General features: G+C 39.3%; 3 protein-coding genes across 9 annotated transcripts in view; 1 reads left to right on the forward strand and 2 right to left on the reverse strand.

Annotated features, from left to right (window-relative positions):
* LOC108149746 (G protein alpha o subunit) overlaps positions 1-16,136 on the forward strand; it is a 29,044-nt gene extending 12,908 nt beyond the window's left edge. For all 4 annotated transcript variants that reach the window (XM_017277534.2, XM_041707258.1, XM_017277535.2 and 1 more), the window contains 4 exons: positions 12,726-12,854; positions 12,919-13,048; positions 13,330-13,483; positions 13,548-16,136. In XM_017277534.2, coding sequence (XP_017133023.1) covers positions 12,726-12,854; positions 12,919-13,048; positions 13,330-13,483; positions 13,548-13,735 — 601 coding nt within the window. In that variant the 3' untranslated portion in view covers positions 13,736-16,136. The remainder of the gene's footprint in view (positions 1-12,725; positions 12,855-12,918; positions 13,049-13,329; positions 13,484-13,547) is intronic.
* Positions 66-10,518, reverse strand: LOC108149745 (probable cytochrome P450 49a1). 4 transcript variants are annotated; one of them, XM_017277533.2, is made up of 14 exons: positions 10,310-10,518; positions 7,310-7,522; positions 6,668-6,834; positions 6,435-6,600; positions 3,187-3,267; positions 2,992-3,108; positions 2,843-2,919; positions 2,110-2,305; positions 1,868-2,042; positions 1,634-1,803; positions 1,487-1,565; positions 1,309-1,417; positions 666-787; positions 66-597 (listed from the first exon to the last, which is right to left on the reverse strand). In XM_017277533.2, exons 2-14 carry the CDS (start codon positions 7,507-7,509, stop codon positions 484-486), a joined length of 1,773 nt encoding a protein of 590 aa, XP_017133022.1. In that variant the 5' UTR covers positions 7,510-7,522; positions 10,310-10,518; the 3' UTR covers positions 66-483. The 4 variants fall into 4 exon arrangements, with proteins under 4 accessions (XP_017133022.1, XP_017133021.1, XP_017133020.1 ...); XM_017277532.2 differs by having other exon boundaries at positions 10,092-10,518; XM_017277531.2 differs by having other exon boundaries at positions 7,310-7,525; positions 10,009-10,518.
* A 1,917-nt stretch (positions 16,137-18,053) lies between the features above and the next one.
* LOC108149780 (chromatin assembly factor 1 subunit B) lies at positions 18,054-20,847 on the reverse strand. The gene is made up of 2 exons (XM_017277635.2): positions 20,183-20,847; positions 18,054-19,915 (listed from the first exon to the last, which is right to left on the reverse strand). The coding sequence occupies exons 1-2, from the start codon at positions 20,770-20,772 to the stop codon at positions 18,223-18,225; spliced, it is 2,283 nt and encodes a 760-aa protein (XP_017133124.1). The 5' UTR covers positions 20,773-20,847; the 3' UTR covers positions 18,054-18,222.
* Positions 20,848-20,900: the final 53 nt, after the last annotated feature.

Here is a 20,900-nt window from a genome sequence, read left to right on the forward strand (position 1 = left end):
AATCATGAGCATAGATTGGCGTTTGCTTGACCTTAGCCATCACATTTTGTCCTAAGCCCAGTCGCCCTTTGATTAATGATAATGCCAGACAAGAAAAACAAACAGAAACACCATTTTTATTGCATACTTTTCGACGCTTTATTAGGTACAATTATTCTTCGAGAAAAAAACTACAACTAAATATGGGGGGGATTATAATGGGTTCTATATACACATGTATCCACATAAATACACAACGTTTATTCAGTTACACGCACCCACATAAATACGCTCGTGGCTATGGGATGTGCTGAATTTGTCGGGACTTTGTGTTGTATGTACATTTGCTTAATTAAAAAGAAACATCGCAGCAGCAGAAGCAGCTGGGCTCTGACTATAAATATCACACATCCGCCGTGTGTCACTGCATCTGTGAGGCTGTGGGGCCGAGCTCAATGTAGAGCTCTCAGGGCCTCCAGTTCCCTTTGGTGAGTGTCCACTCACTCACTCGTCCCTCAGCGTTAGCTTAAAATTTAGAGGAGACTGCGGGATGTACGTGGAGTTCACACGGTACACAAACTCCCCGGAATTGTACGAGACCTTGTATTTGCGGAAGATCTGTTCCGAGAATTAAATATGGTAAATTACAGGGGATAGCAAGGGGAATAACCAAAAATAAAACCCACCTTGGCCAGCAGCGTGTGCAACTCGATTTCGGCAAAACGACGACCTACGCACATGCGACGTCCAAAGCCAAAGGGCAAACTCACAAACGGGTGAATTTTCTGGCTAGCATGGGGGCAACCAGCTGCAAATGAAGGCAATTTCGTTAGAACACTGGAAATATGGGTTTCCTTTCAAGTAGTTGGGGAAATTATTTGTTTTAAAAATGGAACTTCTATTTGTTTTTCTTGGTTTAGAGGAGAGACACACAGAAAAATTTTCAATAAAACTAAACTATTGAATTTTAAATTATTGGGCATGACAAATGTTTAACAAGATGAGTATCAATACCTCGAAGATATAAAAACAAAAAATTTGTGTCTTAAAAAAAGGGCATTAAACTTATAGAAATGAAACTAAAAAGTATAGGACTTATATTATTTGGTATTAACATCTAATAGTTTATTTTCAAGACAGACTTATTAAATCTCAACTTTAAGTTTTTCTTTTGGGTGTAATTTACTATATTTGGGCTTAAAAAATGGTGTACCCACAAAAAGTACGTAATGCTTTTAACGAACGAAGTGCCTGACATTTTATAGTTGCTGAGTAGTCGACCAAAGCGTTCTTTCTTGCTTAAAGCACATTTTTTAGTGACCAAATTACCTGCATCTGCCGCTGACTGTTTGAGCCAGCGCTCCGGTAAAAAGCGCTTGGGCTCGGGGAAATATGCGGGATCGTTTGAAACAACCAAATGGGGGAAGATAACGTGCGTCTGCAAAAAAAATGAGAGGAATGAGATTGAAGTGGCTGTCCAAATGGTCACTCTTGAAGGGAAACTTACGCCCTTGGGAACATGGTAACCATTGATGACAGCATCCGACTGAAGACTTCGGCCATTGGCAATTACCACGGGTCGCATACTACATGGGCAAAAAGGTTATCCCTTAAAAAGGTGGCCTTGAACCAATCAAAGAGAGTGCCCTCTTACCGTAGAGTCTCCTTCACACAGGCACGCAGGTAGGGCATCTGCTCCAGGACATTCTGGTTGATATCTGCATCGCGATGGGGAAACACCTTTTGTAGCTCATCGAAGAGTCGCTGCTGTTTGTCTGGGTTTTTGGCCAGCTGATAAATTGTGGACGAGGCGGCCACAGAGGTCTGCAAGATAATGTAAATATATATTTATTAATTATAAAAATAATGAGTTCGCCTTTGAGCTTACCGTATCGACTCCCACTAGGAATAAATCCAAAGCCAAAATGGCAGCCAATTTTCGATTGCCCGTCTTTCGCACTATTCGTTCCACAATTGAGATATCCGCCTCCGATTTGGGCAAACCCCTAGCCTCATCGGCATCAGCCTTGTCCATGGTCTTGCCAATGTTTTTCATGCAAATTCTAGGTATAAAATAATGTTTTAATAGCTTAATTGATGAATTCTAAATGTAATTATTAACTAACTTACGCTGTGAACTGATCCAAAGCCTTGACGAAGCTGCGGTATGCCTTGGTGGGATATACTCGCCACAGGGGCATTCGTAGCTCCAATTCTGGGACAGCCCAGAAAAATGTGTTGATAGCCTCGATGATCTGTTGGGCCTCTTCACTGCCTTCAGGCGACAAACAGCCCAACCTTGTATCTAGGGAAACGCGACCCACAGCTGAAAATGGTTAAAGGATATAAGTACCTTGAAATATAATTAAAATAGTTGGCTACTTGTTCAACAAAGCGGACGTGGAACCAACAAGTTTTAAATAATTACAAAACTAAATTTGTTCTCTACCGTAAAAACTACGTATGTCGTCAGCTAAAATGTCCAATTAAAAGTTGACAAACTTTGACTACAAAGCTGAGATTGAATTTACAAACATTATAATTCCTTTATGTTCAAACTAAACGTACTCACATTGTATGTTAAACAAAGTTTAAATATCCAGAGAATTGGTTTAAACATGATTATTATTTGAACACACATTTTTGTATTTTACATAATAATAAATTTAAAACCTTGACGTGCAAGGGCATATACCAATTTCTTTAATTAGTTTTTAACTGTCAAAAGGATATAAAATCCAAGTCCTTGCTTGTCCAAAGTGTCCTGAAGTCATTATACCCTAATTACCATTGCAATATTTCAATAAATATTGCCAGCAAAGTGTCATAATCGGATAAGTAAAATGAAATTGCAACAACTTACATTCCAAGGCCCATTTGTAGAGTTCGTGGAGGAAATTGGCTGGCAGCTCGTCCTTTTCGTCGCGCATCAGCTCAATGCTGCAGTTGAATATAGAGTATATTTAGATTGCATAACAGTTTGGCAGCGCGGATGCTTAGGCTCAGACTTACCGGCCCATAAACTCGCTGGCAATGTCGTTTAGCGGCGGAATATACTTCTTGGCCGTCTGCGGTTGCAGCAGAATGTGCTGCACCTCCTGCCTGAAGGCCTCCCACTTGGGTCCGTGTCTGGAAAAGTTTGAAAAGAGGGTGGATGTGCACTCCGAATGCCCGCCATAATATCCGTTATATAAGCACATTACTTACACGCCAATTAGGCCGGCCACATCGCCAAAGAAATCGCGTCGCAGGTCGCCCTTGTAATGGCGCAGTGAGGGCATCGACGGTCTGAGTTTAGCAGCAAATAAAAAATAGGTTTTAAAAAAATGTTAAAAGGGTGCACAGAAAAAAATTACATACTTAAATTACTAAACTAAATACATTAACACTGTTTTGTAAGCACTTAAAGGCAATGCTTTAAGTTAAATATAAATATTATTACAATAAATTAAATTGGTTGAAGATCTCACGTAATAAAGTAATAAGTATTTAAATATTACTATAAATATTTAATATTTATTTAGTTACTTTATATTTTTCATTGTAATTGATATTGAATAAAAAATGTTGCTTCAATTTTGAACAAACTTGATTTTTCTATAGAATTGCACACCTATTGAGAAAAAAAAAGTTGTGTAAAATATATATTTTTCTTTTTGTTGAAGATTTTTATTGTTCCTTAATCTGAGGCTCAGACGAAGAAATTTCATCCCTAGAAACCTCGTAATAATGAGCAATTTTTGTTAATATTTTTTTTGCCATTATGCATGTGAGCTTGTCAGTGTATGGAATAGCTAGAACCCCGCCCCCGTAAGCCACCACACCGCCCCTTTTGAGGTCGCTTGCCCTTGCGTGCAGACAGACCGGCGACGACAACATCAAACACAAATTCCTACCAAAGCCCACACAGAATGAAGCGGTTTCTATCCTTCTCCCTATTTCTATACCCCTTGATGTATGTACATACATATATAGCAACTCCTATTTGCATTATATTTGTCTACTCGCATGTCACAGAACAAATAAGAGAAGCGTATTTATTGGCTTTTGTTTTATGCACCACCCTGGCCAACAACTTAGCCAGCCATTTGGCGCGTTTGACTTGACTGTTGTGTTGTCGCTCGCTTCTCACTGACATTGGGTTGTCCTAGGCAACAAAGCGCTCAATTAAATGCGAGATTTAAGTGTAAATATGTAAATTTGTCTATTGTAAAACGTCAAGAAAACTCAACCTCCTGAATGTCTATAAAATAAGTATATTTTGCATCGAATTATGTAAATTTGTGTACTAGCAGCAAGTTGGCAAGAACGTAATAGTTTAAAAATAGGCAAAAATGAATGAACTCATGGCAGTTAAACACAAGAAGATACATTTCGATGTACATAGTTTTGTTTAAATATAAAAATGTATAAGAAATTGTAAAATTTATAATTTGCTTACATGTAAGATTTAAAAAAAAGGGATTTTAAATGTTGCGTGATAGAGAAAGGGCATAAAATGTATAAAAATCACACATTTGTATAGGCCTAAATATATGTGTGTTTTGTTTATTTAAAAATTTCACACTAAATCAAGAGTGACGTCTTCGGAATACTAAACACTTGACCGGGAAGCCCAAGAAACTCTCTGTGGACAATTCCGTAACTAAAGCTTTTCAAGTTGACCCCAAGATAGTCACGATCCAAACTCTAGTCTGAAATCGCTCGCATACCTTTTCCGAGTTAGATATTCCCACACACGAATCGGCATTTCTCTCCGAATTTTATGGGCCTCGTAAAAAGTCAACAAAGCCGACGCCTCGGGCACATGTATTTTGTACATATCTCTTGGCCAAATATGTTCATCAATCAGTTGGGCAGTTGGTCAGTCAGTCAGTCAGTCATTCAGATTGTGAGCAGTAGTTAGCTTCACACTTCTGCGATGGCAGATGTTTCATTCATCAATCTGTCTGCCGACCAACGAGCCAACATTACGTTAATGTTGTCTCATATCCAATCTATTAGCGATTCTTTTCAGTCATTTTAATGATGACTTGCTAAATGTGCTCGCCATTCGCAAACAATAGAGTGTTTGGCTTTTGCGGCGTCTGCGATTCGCTATCGATCCGTGTTGTTGTCTATAAACTACATAAACTAAACTATTGGATACAAAAACGTAACTTGTTAAATTTGGTTCATGGCCACGGCTATGCCGCAGATAAGTCCGAATGATAGCGAAAGGCGGAGAAAAGAAAGCTTATAAAAGTTATGGACATGTTAGCGATCTGTGTGACTTTCGTTTTGTTTGTTTTTTTTTTCCTTCATCATTTCGGTCATTTTTATTTATTTCTATGATGCAAAAAAAAAAAAAACGCTTGTCGGACTTTGTGAATAGTTTGTTTTGTCTGGTTTTATTTCGGTTGGATCTCATGTTGCTAGGCCTACGGATCGGTTAGGCAAATGAGAAGTGAAAGTTTCAGCTAAATTCAATTTAATAGGTTATTTTTATCATGCGCAAAAAACTTTAATCTTTATGACATATTTTTCGGTATAAACATTTATTTTATAAATTATTTAATTCTTATGTTTTCTTAACGTTCATTGGTAAAAGAACTCACAATGGAAATAAAATGTTTATGCCTTAAACACCATTTTGATTTAAATTAAATTAAATTGATTTTATATTTTTTATTTAAAAGTAATATTTCTCTAGCTACATTTATTAAACATTTAAAAGAAGACTGTTTGTTATGCATATTTAGTTTGCCTGGCAAACAAAGGTAATGGAATTTGCACCTCCCACGCTTGAATAAATTTCGTAACAACTCTATTTTGAAAATCTGCAACACCGATTCCAATCTGTCACAATATTTTCACGCATTCTGTTTAATCCGCATCCCCGGTGCAATCGCCATTTTCCTCCTTCGTTAGTTAATAATTTAATTACAGGCTGCATTCATTCAATATGCGCATAAATAAAAATGAACTGCATTTGCAGTGGGGCTAAAAAGAGGGAGGTAGGGCTAAAATCGCCCATGCATAACTGACTTGCTGCGGATATACATACTACATATATATACTATATGAGCGTGGGCTTGTGCACATATGTGGGGATTACTGGTAGTTCAGACCAAGTGCAGCCATGCAGAACATAACTATAATCTTGGGTTAATAATATATTTAATAAACTTGATTAAACCTTTAAAAGGGGGGAATATACCATAGTTTATAGTTTATGTCATGTTTTTTTTTTAATACTTCAGTACGTGTGTTTTTCTCTTCCGATATAATCTTAGTTCGATTATATATTTGTATCAAGATTTCAGTTTGTATAAATCAGTCCTAACTCCTCTTTTCTTACGATTATAAAACATGCCAAAGACAATCAATCATACCGAGCAGACAGGTCACATGAGTCGTATACGCAATTTCGCACTATATCATCGAAGGATGGCAAAAATTGATTTATCACTCACCGGTGTGGCATTGCCTCCTCCTTCTTGAATATGTTGCGAATCTCGTCGCCATCGAAGACGAACAGCAGATCCGGATGGCCAATCAGACCACCCACTTTGGCCATCTTCCCATAGTTCACATGCAGCTCATTCATGACCTTGTCCAAGTCACTTATTTTGTATGTTCCTGCCGGTGACAACCCGTTTATTAGCCCTCCCTGTCGGAATTTCCCGAAAGCAAGGCGAGTACTTACCAATTAGGGGAGCAAACCGCCAAGAGTTGCCAATCAGTGGCAAGGGATATGGGCCCGGCACTTCCGAGTAAGGACGCACTGCAGCTACCGAAGAAGTCGTGCCTTCTGCCGGTAGAGCGGTTGTTTTTGCCATAGTAATGGTTGCTGCTGCTGCCACGGCTTGTTGGCTGTCAATTAGAATTAATTGAACGTAGTAAAAGGGAAACAAGAAAAGAATCATATTTATTTTCATTATTTTGTTCATACTTTTGTAAGAGCTTCTACTGAAATTGATGACATTTTATTAAGTTAAGTTTTTTAGTTTCACAACTTTTTTACTTTAATTTTTTTATATTAATAACAATATAAAGTTTGAGCAGTCAAAATTGTATTCTTATTTTTAAGATCTGAACTTAATGAGCAAAAATGTAGCTAAACGTTTAATGAAAGTCTTATAATATTATTTATTTTATATGTAAAATGAGTATATGTTCAAATTCAAATTGAAATTTGGTTTTAAAATAAGAAGAATAAAGTATTAAAGTTAATCTATTAATTATATATTAATATTAATTATTAGCAGAACTTTATTAATGACCAAATTAGATTGGTTTTTTCTTCCTGTATAGAATTTCAATGTATTGGCGTGAGAAAATTACTAACCTGACATTTAATTTCTTGAGATTTGCCGACTCGCCTGTCCGCAGTCGGTGCATTGCAATTGATTTTTCAATTTCCGTCGCCACGCCCACTCCGCTGCTGGGTGGCGACACCGCCCCACCGCCACCCAAGTGCGGCAATGTGGTGGTGCTGGAAGTGGAGCGTCTCATCAGCGCAATGGAGGTTTTGCGTAAGCCCGACATCTTGAGCTTGGTCCTGCTGGGCAAAAGTATTATGTAAAAAAAAAGTCCAGCAAGTTGTACAATCTGCTGCCGGCAACTAAATTGTGTATTTATGCTTATTTTCAAAGTATTTCTTCCTGGCGGTAAAACTTTTGATGCATATACAAGTCGATTTTGCCGGGGGAAATCAATCAATAAGAAATAAAGGCCACTCGGGTTTATTATTCAAGCGATTCCCCCAGAGAATTGGTAGAGTCTAGCGCTGAAAGGCGTTCGGTTGGAGAGCAAATATTATGGCACACTCGCATATCCATATTCATTTAAACATTCAGCGCTGACAGCACTTAGTTCGAGTTAGTTGCAAAACAAAACCAAGCAAACAATCGACGATTGTCCCTTGTCCTCGGATCTCGGGGGAGCACTTTAGAGCAACATTAGGTGGTCGGTTGGCAGGGGGATTCCCATTTGTCGGCAGACTCGATGCGTTCCATTTTATGGTTGCTGCCAATAATCAAGTCGGAGTTAGCTAGCGTTAAATTGAGCCCAGCTACAAGCACTCGTAAAATGTGAATTCAAACAAAGAAAACACAAATTGAAGAGTTATTGAAGTAGCGCAACTGAGGACCAAGTCGGCCCTGGCCAACTCATTGTTTTGCTTTGACTTTGAAAGGAAGCAATAGCAATTCGACATTATTTGATAAAGGTTTTCTAAACTTCTAGCTATGGGCAAACAACTTTTCTCTCTGTTTGCGAAACTTCTAAAGAAACTTTTGAGAATTTCGTTTACCATGCAAACCAAAAGTTGGTTAGTTTTCAATCATTTTAAATGTTATTAGGGATAACATATTCTAGAATATTGGTTTACGAAACACATTACTTTATATTGTTACCGGGATTTGATGACTTGGCCTGTTAGGTTTTAAAAAATATAAAAATATACATGTATAACTTGTATTATAACTTGTATCATAGTTATAAAGATTTTAACCTCTTTTTGAAATAAAGTGAATAGTTACATTTAATTCATTTCTCAATCGTTTAAAAGTAACAGAATAATCTCAAAATTGGCTAACAATTTAAAAGTTTTGCCAAACAAGAAACACATTTTTCTAAATCTCAAACCGTTAAAATGTCAAAGCTTGATTGAGCCAACCTTTTTTTTTGACTTTGGTATGGCTTTAATTTTTCCTCCACTTTTACTGGCAGTATACAAACTCTGTTTTCTACCCCAAAAAATAAAACACCAAACTTCCCAACACACACACGCATTTAATATGAGCATTCCTTCCCCGCAGCCAGAAAAAACTGGCAACGAGGCAAGATTGCTCATACGCCGCGTATGCCGTTCGAACAATGGTGGCAGCGGCAGCGGCTGTGGCAGTGGCACTTTTGTACGACAGCTGCCTGACTCCTTGTGCGCCTGCTCCCCAAAAGGCAATATAATTTAAATGCCGAAAATTTGATGGAACAGAAATCTGCGCACACAAATCCAGCAAGCTTGCCACCCACATTTCTCCTTCTGGCCTTTTATTTCTTGTGTACACTCACTTGTGTGCACAATGGCAGCAAAGCGGCTTATCCTTGCCCTTGTCGCACAAGCGGCGACCTTGAGCTCTCGAGCGGTAGCAACGACAACGACAACAACAACAACAACAACTAAACTATCTGAGAACGTCAGCGCGGTTTTATCGCCCAAGCGGTTCATAATGAACTTGAGTGATAATCCTAGCGCCTGCGAGTAATGTAGAAGAAATGTCAAGCAGCCACTTGTCGTTGACTTTTATGGCCATTGTTCCAAAACTGGAGGCTGTGCGGGGGAGCAGATGTCTGATTTGTGGGCCGCATTTTCTTTACACACGAATGAATGCGAAATGGAAAGGAATTCTATTAGCATTCAGCTGCTAAATGAGCAAAGGTGGTTGAAAAATCCGGAACGATTATGTCACTCTGTCAGCTTGGCAAATCTTTGGCCCATCGGTTTTTGACTTGCCCTTCGAGAGGTGTGGCCAACAAGCATATTCAAATTTACTTTCACGCTGCCAGTTGCTCAAGTTTCGCACTGCAACTAGTTTAGCTGCTTGCCTAATTTGTCTGGGAAAATGCAACTTGGGAAACTCGATTACAAAATTTTCATTCGTCTATCTAATGCAGTTAATTGCTTTTTCCCTTAACAACTTTAGTTTTCACTTTGCAATTGTTCGTCTATATCTATTTTTTAATATAACATTTTGAACCCTTCTCTGGTTATTTTATTATATAATGTTCAGGTTCCAAATACTTAGATTAAAAATTCCATTAAAATCTATACAAATTTATAACAAAAAACTGTAATTTTCATTTAACTTTTAAGTTGTTAATACTTCATACTTTTTTTCAACTTTACACGACTCCCATTAAATACGTGCTTTCTTTTTGTGTTCCAATACTTAATCAATTTAATTAAATTGGCCTTTCACGCTAACAGTTGATTTCTTTGACAGCCAAGTTGACTGAATACTTTTCAAAGTGCAACTAGTTTACCTGACACGCCCGAATTGACGCTGGAAAACACCACTCGGGAAAACTCACTTAAGCGTTTGTTTTATTTTTTTTTATTATTTTACCGATTCGTTTTTCTCGGCCTGCTCTGCCAGTTGGTTGGGTTTGATATTGAGTTTAAATCAACTTGTTGCCTATTCAATTTTAGTTTGAATTTATTTGTGGTCTCTGGGTTTTTGCAAAGACTTTCAAGCCGTCGTTTGTGCACAATTAAAAACAGCTTTGGATGCCTTTTGTTATATGGATTTCTATTGTTGTTTTGGCCAATTTCCCACTCGCTTACAAGCACTCGAAAAGGCAGGGAGATTCGCCAGGTATTTTTTTTTTGTCACGCAACGCGAAGCCGCCGCAGTCGTAGGTTTATTTGTTTTTTTTTGCGGTAAACCGAATCCAAGACCAAAACCGAACCGAGCGCTATGGAGCTATTGATGGAGCTCCCGAGTCTTGAGCTGTTGCCTCGTAGACCAACCGCGACGCACTAAACGCGATCGCCGGGCTTCTTAGTCTACTTATACGCTATACGCTGAACTGCTGATCGGCCAAGTGGACTTTTGGCGCATTTTTGTTGGTTTTGTCACTTATAATATTTCTGCTAATTTCTTGCTACCTGCTGCTGCGAACTTTATCACTCTTTCTAGCCCGAAAACTAGTGGGTTATGGCTGTTATAAAGCACGTAATTTTCCAAATGAAATTGAAAGTGCCTAATAATCCTAATCAAAAAGCAAAAGTTTGTGTTTATATATAACGGTTTACCCACCCTTGATTGACATTAATGAGGGGCCTGACGAGGTTCGGATGGGCTTTGCTTTAAGGCTTGGGGGTTATGTAAAACAAATAAATTATTATAAAACGCTGCTGAGACTAACGACCCATTTGCTTGGCCAAATTGCACGCAAATCGCTTAATTGAAAAGGCCATAAAAGTTGCTAAAACAATAGTCGGGAAGATGGCAAATTAATATTTTGCATGATGGCAAATGGGTAAATGAAGTTGGGCTACAAACACCCTAGATGACGTAGAGCATTTTTTCTATTGTTAAAACTATTTTTTTTTTTCTATAAAGTTTCATATTTAACAGAAAAAAAAAGTAAAATAAAAATATCGACCGATAAATTTACATACTACCTGCAACAGAAAGAAAATTCTTGGAAAAGTTTAAGTCTTTCTGGTCAAAACAATATAATATGTATTACAATGTATTAAGTAAAATATTGCCAATACTCGATTTAATTTAATAACCAGATTGGTAATCTTTCTGAGTTTTAGTTGAATTGTTTTTCCCTCTATAATGTACAAAATATAAAACGTCTTCCTTTAATTCTGTTCTCTAAATTAAGAAATGATAATATGGTTGTCTTAAGCTCACTTTCGCTCGCAATTCGTATTAAAACATTTATGATCTACTTTGAAGTAACCACAACTTTGCCACTTGCCACACATTGCAACACATATTCCGGGCTCACAAATTGCAGCTGCATGTGTGGCTGCGGTTTTGGATCAGTAAACAGAAAAGAAAACTTTTATGATGGACATGTTAAATAAGATCACCGCCGGCCAAGTGCTAACCAAGCGACTGGTTGCCCAATCGACAAACGTATCGGATCCGTATTGCAGGCGGTCAATTAACATTTGTCCAAGAAATTGTAACAAATATCGGGGCATTAGTTTTGATTATGCAGCTTACCCCACCGCCAAACTTTTCCGCATGAAAGGTGGTGGTTGCGGTTGTGCCAGGCGACCATGACTGGGCCAATTTCCTTGGGCAACTCCAGAGGCCCTATCCAGGCCCTATCTTTTGCCAACTTGTTGGGCAATTGTGCGTGTAATTTAGGCGAAAACCAGTTGGCCAATGAATCTGATTTCAGCGCAAGAGCAAGTCAACCGAAGATTGATGCGATAACCAGCGCAGATTCCTCGGCCAGCGTCAAAAACTATTTACGACCTGTCTGAACCTGGCCAACAAATAAAATTAGCTGACCAACAAGTCTGCGGCCTTTTGGCCCTTTATTATTATTATCAAAAGGCATTGCGTGCTGGACGTTAATTACGGCCCCAAAAACACACATATCCCAACTGGCCACTGGACACATTGGCCACCTCTTTGATGACCTACTTGTTGACGCTCTTACACCCAAGCACGCAGACTCTGTATCTTTATCTGTATCTGTATCTGTATATCTAACTGTATCTGTATCTGTATCTCTAACTGTATCTGTATCTGTATCTGACAGATGCTTTTGGTTGCCATTGGCTGACGGTTACATAACCGGCAAATAAAACTAATTACAAATATGGCATGGCCTGTATGCACGGAAATAAGAACCAGAACAAGTCACGGAAATGGAAATGGAAATCATTTTCAATGGCTAGTTTCTGCAGGGAAAGCAGTCGTTTGCATAGCCCAATAATGTGTGTGTGAGTGGGTGCTTTTGCCCATTTCCCATTTCCCATTTTCCCTTTGGTCTCGACACGCGCACAGGTTTTTTTTGTTTTTAATTGTTTGCTCAGCGCTTTAGTCTGCGCCTTAATTGTTTGCTCAAGTCTTGGCAGATAGGGCCGGAAAATTGAGAATGGTTGGGTGAGAATGGATGGGCAAACATGTGTCTGGTCAAGCCAGATGTGTGTGGTGGGGAATGAAAGTTCTTTCGTTGCTAGACTAAAAAAAAGCACACTCTTTCCCTGCTCTATTTTCTTGCAGTTTCCTGGATGATTTGGATCGGTTAGGCGCAAAGGATTACCAGCCAACTGAACAGGATATCTTGCGTACTCGCGTCAAGACCACTGGCATCGTTGAGGTACACTTTTCCTTCAAAAACCTCAACTTTAAGTAAGTCACAATTAGCGATTGCAAAGCGTTATCCATTAAACTGACTTAATTTGTAAATCTTTAGATTGTTTGACGTGGGCGGCCAGCGTTCGGAGCGTAAGAAATGGATACACTGCTTCGAGGATGTTACAGCGATCATTTTCTGCGTGGCCATGTCTGAGTACGATCAGGTCTTGCATGAGGATGAAACCACGGTAGGATTGGGTTAAGCCAACTATTCAATAAAATAATTATGAATTTTAGCTTGATATAATATCTTTAAATATGTGCTTATGTTATAATATTTTCTTTTCATTTGTTTCCAATCTTGGTTCTATTTTGATGGATTTAATTTCGATATTCTTTTAAAATGTAATCAGAACTAAATTTTAAATTTAAATAAAGAAGAATTGAATTTGAAATGTAATCCTAAATAGTGATAAATTGCCTGTTGTATCCATGTCTTAATGAAATATGTATTTCTTTCCCATTAAAGAACCGCATGCAAGAGTCGCTGAAACTGTTTGACTCGATCTGTAACAATAAATGGTTCACGGATACCTCGATCATTCTATTCCTAAACAAGAAGGATCTGTTCGAGGAGAAGATCCGCAAGAGTCCCCTGACAATTTGCTTCCCCGAGTACACAGGTGAGTGGTCAATCAGATATCGCTACCAATGGGTTAGTAAGCGTATTTTTTGTGATGCTCTCAGGTGGACAGGAGTACGGCGAGGCGGCTGCTTACATTCAGGCTCAATTTGAAGCGAAAAACAAATCAACCTCAAAAGAAATCTACTGCCACATGACGTGTGCCACAGATACCAACAACATTCAGTTTGTATTCGATGCTGTCACCGATGTCATCATAGCAAACAACCTGCGCGGCTGTGGACTGTACTAAGGAGGATTCGCGACAGTGGATCCCGATGATGATGATGATGATGGCGATTACGATGACGATGTCGATGATGTGGAGCAGAATGGGGGCGTTAGCAGGGAACACCGTAACGGTATTAAAGAGCAGCGCGGGAGCACAACAACCCACCAGCATTGATCAAAAACCAAACAATTTAGGAGCAGATGATAGAGCCAACCAACCAACCAATCAACCAACCAACCAACCGCAACCACACAGAAAACACAGGACACTGAACACTGAACACTAAACAAGCAAAGCCCAAAGAACTTTTATTTGTTTAACAAAAAAAACGGCGGACGAACGGAAATCCCGGACGGATGATATGGATGGATGGGAAATAAGCGACAAGTACATTACATAATAATAACGAGAATATCGATGCAGATACACAATGCTAATGATGATCAGGTCGACAAGCAGCTGACACTGGAACACGCGAGAGAAGTCACATTTGAAAATTTGAGAATTAAAAAAAAGGCAGTTGATTGAAAGGCATTTCCTATATACATACATATACAAACACATACATATGCATTATGCAAAGCCACATGTACGACATGACACTAACACACTCACACTCACACGACATACACAAGCGCCAGCATTGCATAAAGTTGTTGTTTGGTCTGAATAATTTTTATAGAATTTCATAATTTATGTGTAGTTTAGTTTCCTCATGTATTTATTAAACAAAAACCAAACGAGCGTATATCTACATATACCGCATATATATATATATATATATATACATACACTTCTATACATATATATATATATAAATATTATATATTAAATGTTTCCTGTTGCAATCTCTCTTTAAAATTATTCATGCCATCAACGCTCTGCATTTGTCATGCTTGTTTAGACTTAAGTTCGAAAGTTTCAACAAAAAAACCAGCGGCAATGGAAATAATAATATTAATTTGGTTGCGTGTCAGCGTGTGGGCTAAAGTAAATATTATATAACAAACCAAAAAAACCAAAACAAATGAGGAAATGAAACACAAAATATGGAAGGCAAATCTTTAACGTTTAAGTCTAATTTAAAGATAAATGAAACGGATATAAAACGCTATCTATTGTATTTACAAGAACAAAAACGAACTAAAATCGGAGAAGAGTCAAGTCAAGCAAAGTATATGTGGCCACTGAACTAATTTATGTAAAGAGCAGCAGTAAGCAGCAGCCATCGATGATTGATTGATACATTTCAATGTAAATTGTAATTTGTTGAATTTACGTGTATAGAAGAAGTTTAGCTGGCAAACACACAAACACACACACACATACACAATGGACACAAACTAACTATAATTTAATTCACTTAATAAGCTGATTTATTGTAATTTACAATGATTTGTGGCATTTATACGAGGAGCAAGGCAAATCAGCGAAGATCAAAACATAATTCAACTTTTGCAGCGCACAAAAGCATGCTACAAATTTTTGCCATATCTACGCACACTCCCAAACACACAAAATATGAAAATATGAATCAAAATGAATGGAACGCAGAACTCAAATCTCCCACAATGAAACTAAGGATTGTATGTAATAATATAATAATTTATAAATTCTACTTTTAATGATAAACATCTTCATACATGTACCTATACGTATGTGACTGTATCTAGCGAATGGCATTTAACCCCGAGTACGTTGAATTGTTTCATTAGACTTATTATTATAATTATTATGTATATGCTTTGTATGTATGTATTTTGTGCATTTTGATTTTACACAACGATTTAGCTGCAATGAATTTATATTGTTATTTATATAGTATTTCTTTTGTATGTGCCCAGTCTTCTCAGTCTCCTCATCCTTCTTCTCCCCCCCTTTTACTGGAAGCCTCCTCCCTTGTGCTCTTGCTCTAGTTGGACGGAAATCCATTTATGTTTTATAGTTTTTAAGCCTAATTTATGTAAACGCACACAAAAACACACACACAACTTAAACATCAACTAAGTAAGTTTATTAGCGAAATAAATATGATTTGATGATCAACAAAAGGTGAGGACAACTTGCAAGAAGCTTAACGGAATCGTTTTGATTTTTTGGCAGCCCCAGCAGATCCAGTGAAACTTTTCAAAAGTTGTGTTGGCCGCAAGATCCGTATAATTCCCATTTCTAGATTTTAAACACCGATCAGCAAACATTCACTTCTAAGCATTTACTTAGGTCAGCCAACACTTTCCCATTTCCATGACCCCTCCCCCCCACCCCACCTTTCCCCCCGCCCCTTATATATCCTGGCCCAACCAAATACTGTAATATTTAATACGTATGTATTTTCCATTCAACTTGTAAAATTCTACCAAAAAGATGAAAACAAAAACGCAAAAACCATTTTCAAATAAAACTATTTATTCAAAAACAAAAACCAAAAGACATTTTGTTTATTTTCGTTATCGTTTCATGATTTCCTTACAGCCAGCGAAAGGTTTTGCATGAAATAAATTGAAATGTCATTGTTGCTGCTAGCTTCGAATTTGGGGTAACAAAGAACAAAACAGTATATAGTCACTTGACCAGTAATGCAGAAGATCAAGAACAAAAAGTTCAATAATTGTATGTAACTATAAATAAATACCAAATCGATATATTTATTGACAATTTAATTAAGCCACAAACAACAAAAGTTATTCATTTACCTTCAAGACAAAGTAAACCAGGTCGGTCTATATATACAGATATATAAATTAAAATAAATATATTTAGTAAAGGGAGATCAACAAATTTCTACATACATACATACATATGTACTATATTTTTCTCGTAAATAATTATTAATCGAATACTCCTCATACGGTAGCGACTATCATTTTCCTCCTCAACGTCGCTCAACTTTTGAATCAACCGAGATCGCGAAACTTAAAAAATAATGAAACCAGCATTCAACTAATAGCAACATTCGTTCATATAGTACAGCATAGCGTTAACCGCAGAATATCGACTAAACTTTTTGCATATTTTCAATACTAAACGGAGAATAGAGTGGTACGGAAATGGAATCAAACATAATTCATATTTTTCTAAAGCTCATACACCTCTTTGCTCCACACACCCCACATAAGCCATGAAAACGCAAGTCGCACCACTACTAAAATTACTTTAATAGCAGTTAAAACATTTATAAGTGAAATCCATAATGAGCTAACGAAGGTAATGCTAATTGATTCAAATCAAATGTCACAGGACATTCACAAAAACCATTTTTTGTAAGTGGCGTAAACAAATCTTTGGGATTTAAAGAGGAGCTGGAGGATAGATGAAGACATGTGGAACCAAGATTATAGGTTAGACAAAGTTTAGACATTGTATGCAATCTAATTTGTAGCCTAATTCAAAATGCTTTGGTTGTCCCATGCAGCAGATCAGATTTGTTTAACTTGTATATGGTAAACTATTTATATACTTATTAAAGCGTATGTGGAAATATAATTCTCCTCAATTCTTGAGCTCCTTTTCTCTCTCTAATGACCCACGTGGATAATGTGTAGCTAATGGCCCATGGAAAAGTTTTAAAATGAGATTGAAACGAGCCACAGAATCTTACTAAGCTCGATAATGATGAATGAATTTGAATCGTTGAATTAAAAACTTAAAATAATATATATGAAACATAAAATAAAGATATAAAAACTGAAATAACAAAACCAAAATGTTTGTATGTAAAAGAAACTCAAAACGTTAGAGATCATCTACAATTTAAATAAATATAAATAAAATACAAAACATTTTTTGATTTTTATTCACGACGCTAGCTGAGAGGTGAGTCCATTGTCTACCATTGTAGAAGGCTCCTTAGTCCTAAATTTTGCCTTTTTGGAATCGAAATGTAGAATTATATAGCCTTCTTCAACGGACATTTTTTTTGTTACGGTTCTATTGGATACAATTGCTGCTGAACCTTTTTATAAATACCATTTTCTGTGTTGCCTTTTCCAAGAACTGCGGTGCGAAATCGCGAAATCAAGGGTCAGGCGAGGTACGCTTAAACTTACGATCAGGTAAAGAGAAAACTCTTCAAGTTAATGTGACCTTTCTGGGTACAGTTTTCCACTTCCGAAAAAACACTTATTCATTGACGATGAATTCAGGTAGGACAGGCCAGATCTAGTTTTGGCAACTGTACATTTCACTCGATTTTCTCACTTATTTCTGGAATTAAAAAGAAACTCTGACAAAGTCATCCACTTGGTACATACAAGTAGTTTTAGATAATTTATGTTCGAAATTCGAATTTAAACCGAAAATGATCTGAGAACTAACAGCCAAATAAAATGAGCATAATGTGTTCCTTTAAACCTTGACTGGCAATTTATTGTGGAATAACTTATAAAGGGATCCTTGTGATTATTCATTTTTTACAATGTGTATGGGGTAACCCCAATATGCTCTATAATCATAATTAGTTACAGGAATTCCTCTTAGATAGATGTGTTATGACTAGTCTATTGCATTGTCTACTCTAAAAGTTTTTTCTTCGATTTGGGAGTAGATATTGTTCGCAGGGACACTCGCCGGGGCGTCTTGTTGTTGGGTGTGGAAGGAGTCGCCTCTGGCACTTTCAATGGGGTTTCGGTGGCCTCCTCTTGGGTATCCTCGTAGACCAGACGGATATCCTCGGTTCGCTCGCAGGTGACCTCGCTGGCTTCGATTACCACAGGCGGTTTTGATTCTGTCTTCTTTGCCTCCGGCAATGACTCTTGGGAATCCTTTTTCGCCGTTGGCAGGGGTGTAATGCCCTCCTCGAGGGGCCAGGCATCCATGGCCTCCTCCATCGGACCCACAGGCGAGTTGACGGGCATGTCGATGAGCACACGGGGAGTTCGTCTTACAGCTATGGGGGTGGCTTGTTTGGCGGGTTGGCTCTTCGGCGTTAGGTTAAAATTTCCCGAGCTGCCGGGAGTTCGGGGCTGGCGACGCACTTGAATGGGCGTTGCGGGGCGGGACTTCTTCTCGGGCGACTCGAACTTCTCGTCTGAACTGATGATCTTCTTGTCGATGATCGGAGTTGCCAATAACGATGTCTCTTTTGGAGCCACTGAATCAGTGCTGATCTTGCGCTTTATGGTCGCTGCACCATCACGTGGCACTGCTTCTTTTTCTGGCGATTCAGAAATTGATTTTTGTGTGAAGGTGCCTTCAGCGTCACCTTTGGACTGCGACAGTTTGATACCCTCCTTTCCATCTTCCTGCTTACGCGGAGATCTACGTATAGCAATGGGCGTGGGTGCGGCCGTAACTTTACGGGGCGAGCGCCGGAAGGCAATGGGTGTGGGCTTTGCATCGTCCTTCGCCTTCGCCTTGGGGCTGTTCGAGCCCGATGAACTAGCGCTGTGCATGGATGAGTCGTTTTCAGCATCCACATTGTTCTCGCCCTCCTCTTTTGTCCCTGATCCTGCAGTCTTCCTGTTTGTATTCGGTTTGGTCTTCTCCTGCAGTGGTTTCCGTGTGGCAGCCACCTCATCCAACGATGCCTTACGCAGCTTGTGCTTCTTTCTCTTCGGCAGCGGTACGTTCTCCGACGATTTTAGGGCAGCGCTCAGCACTGCATCCATATCTTCGTACCGCTCACCCAGCTCGTTCGGCTCGAACGATATGAGCGAACAGAACCCATCGGTACTGGACACGATCAGAACAGTCCCGTCACTGGACCAGGTCAAATCCGAGAGTCGGCTGTAGTGGATTTTCGAGACGATGGCAAACGGCACCGCCTGTTGGGTGTCGTAAATGAACACCGCGTTCTTTGTGGCCACGGCATAGATCATGCGGTACGGCAGCGAGATGATCGGCGGATTCTTCTCCGCTTTGTACGGTCTCAGACGATACAGAACCGGAGAGCAGCGCACCGCCACAGCGTATTCGTTGGGAAAGGGCAGCACAAAGGCGGGTTTCGATAGATCATAGCGACTGAATCCGTAGGTGGTGTTTATCGGCTTCTCCACGCCGTCGTAGTCGGTGATTCCAGCGGGCGTGAGCAGCATCTTGCCATCGGTGGTGAAGCACAAGCGGCGGAAGAAGGTCTGCAATGTGCCATCGTGGTACAGTCGAACGCTCTTGCCGTGCAGCTCGTGGCCCTCTTTAACCGGAAATCCGCATTTGCTGACTCGGTGCAGAACTCGCTTGGTATTTACATCAAATATGCGCATTATCCTGGAAGACAAATAAGGTGTTATTATTAGAAAGTCTTTGAGATGTTACAACTCCTGGCAATTATCTGGTTTCTTTTGGTTTTTCCCATTCAATAAATGCTGTTATCTGTTATTATATCATCCCTCTGTAGCCATATTTACTGAACGTTGAGAAGTATTTGTGGTACACCAAAATAAGATTTTCGGTGGGAAGAGATTTCGCACTATTTTAAGGAAAACCCGAAACAAGATTTTGTTCCAGAATTAAACAGATATTGTGCCTGCCTACCTGTCAGTGCTCATTGTGGCGATGTACTGATTGCACGGATCCCAGGCCACGCCCTGAACATATCCCTTGTGGTCATCGAGAATGGCCAGCGATTTGCCCTTATGGACGTCCCACAGCATCGCGGTGTTGTCCACGGATCCGGTAACCAGGAACTGTGAGTTGGGCGCCCAGCTGAGGTCGTAGATATCCTCGCGATGGCCGCGCAGAACCTTCAGGGTCATCCAGACCTCCTTGTCCTGATCGCTGCAGCCATCGGCATCCACTATGTTGATTACTTCGTGGTCGGCCTTCTGTTTCCAGATAAACACCACACTCTCGTCGTCGCCGGAGGCCAGAAGCTCCCCGTTGGGTGACCAACGGACCGTGTTGACGGCACGCTGATGCCGAGACAGATCGGCGGCCAGTTCCACTTCCACGCCCTCGGTGTTAACACCGCGATTCACATACCAAATGAGAACATGGGCATCTGAGCCGCCGGTGGCAAGGCGACCAATCGCCGGCGATCGCAATCCCTGACCATTTTGCTGAATATCCACGCTCAGCACAGGATCGCGGTTATGCCACGATATCTCGGGTGTCTGGCACTTCATCGTGTTTACTTAATTACACTGTAGACGGCTTGAAGTGCGAAAAATGATTTTATGCGGCAGATTTCGCGCCTAAAAGTGTGACCATCGGTGATTGAAATACCAAAAGCGAGAAATTTCGATTGCCGCGT

Source organism: Drosophila elegans, unplaced genomic scaffold (assembly GCF_018152505.1).
Source record: "Drosophila elegans isolate 14027-0461.03 unplaced genomic scaffold, ASM1815250v1 contig_183, whole genome shotgun sequence".
NCBI classification, from domain to species: domain Eukaryota; kingdom Metazoa; phylum Arthropoda; class Insecta; order Diptera; family Drosophilidae; genus Drosophila; species Drosophila elegans.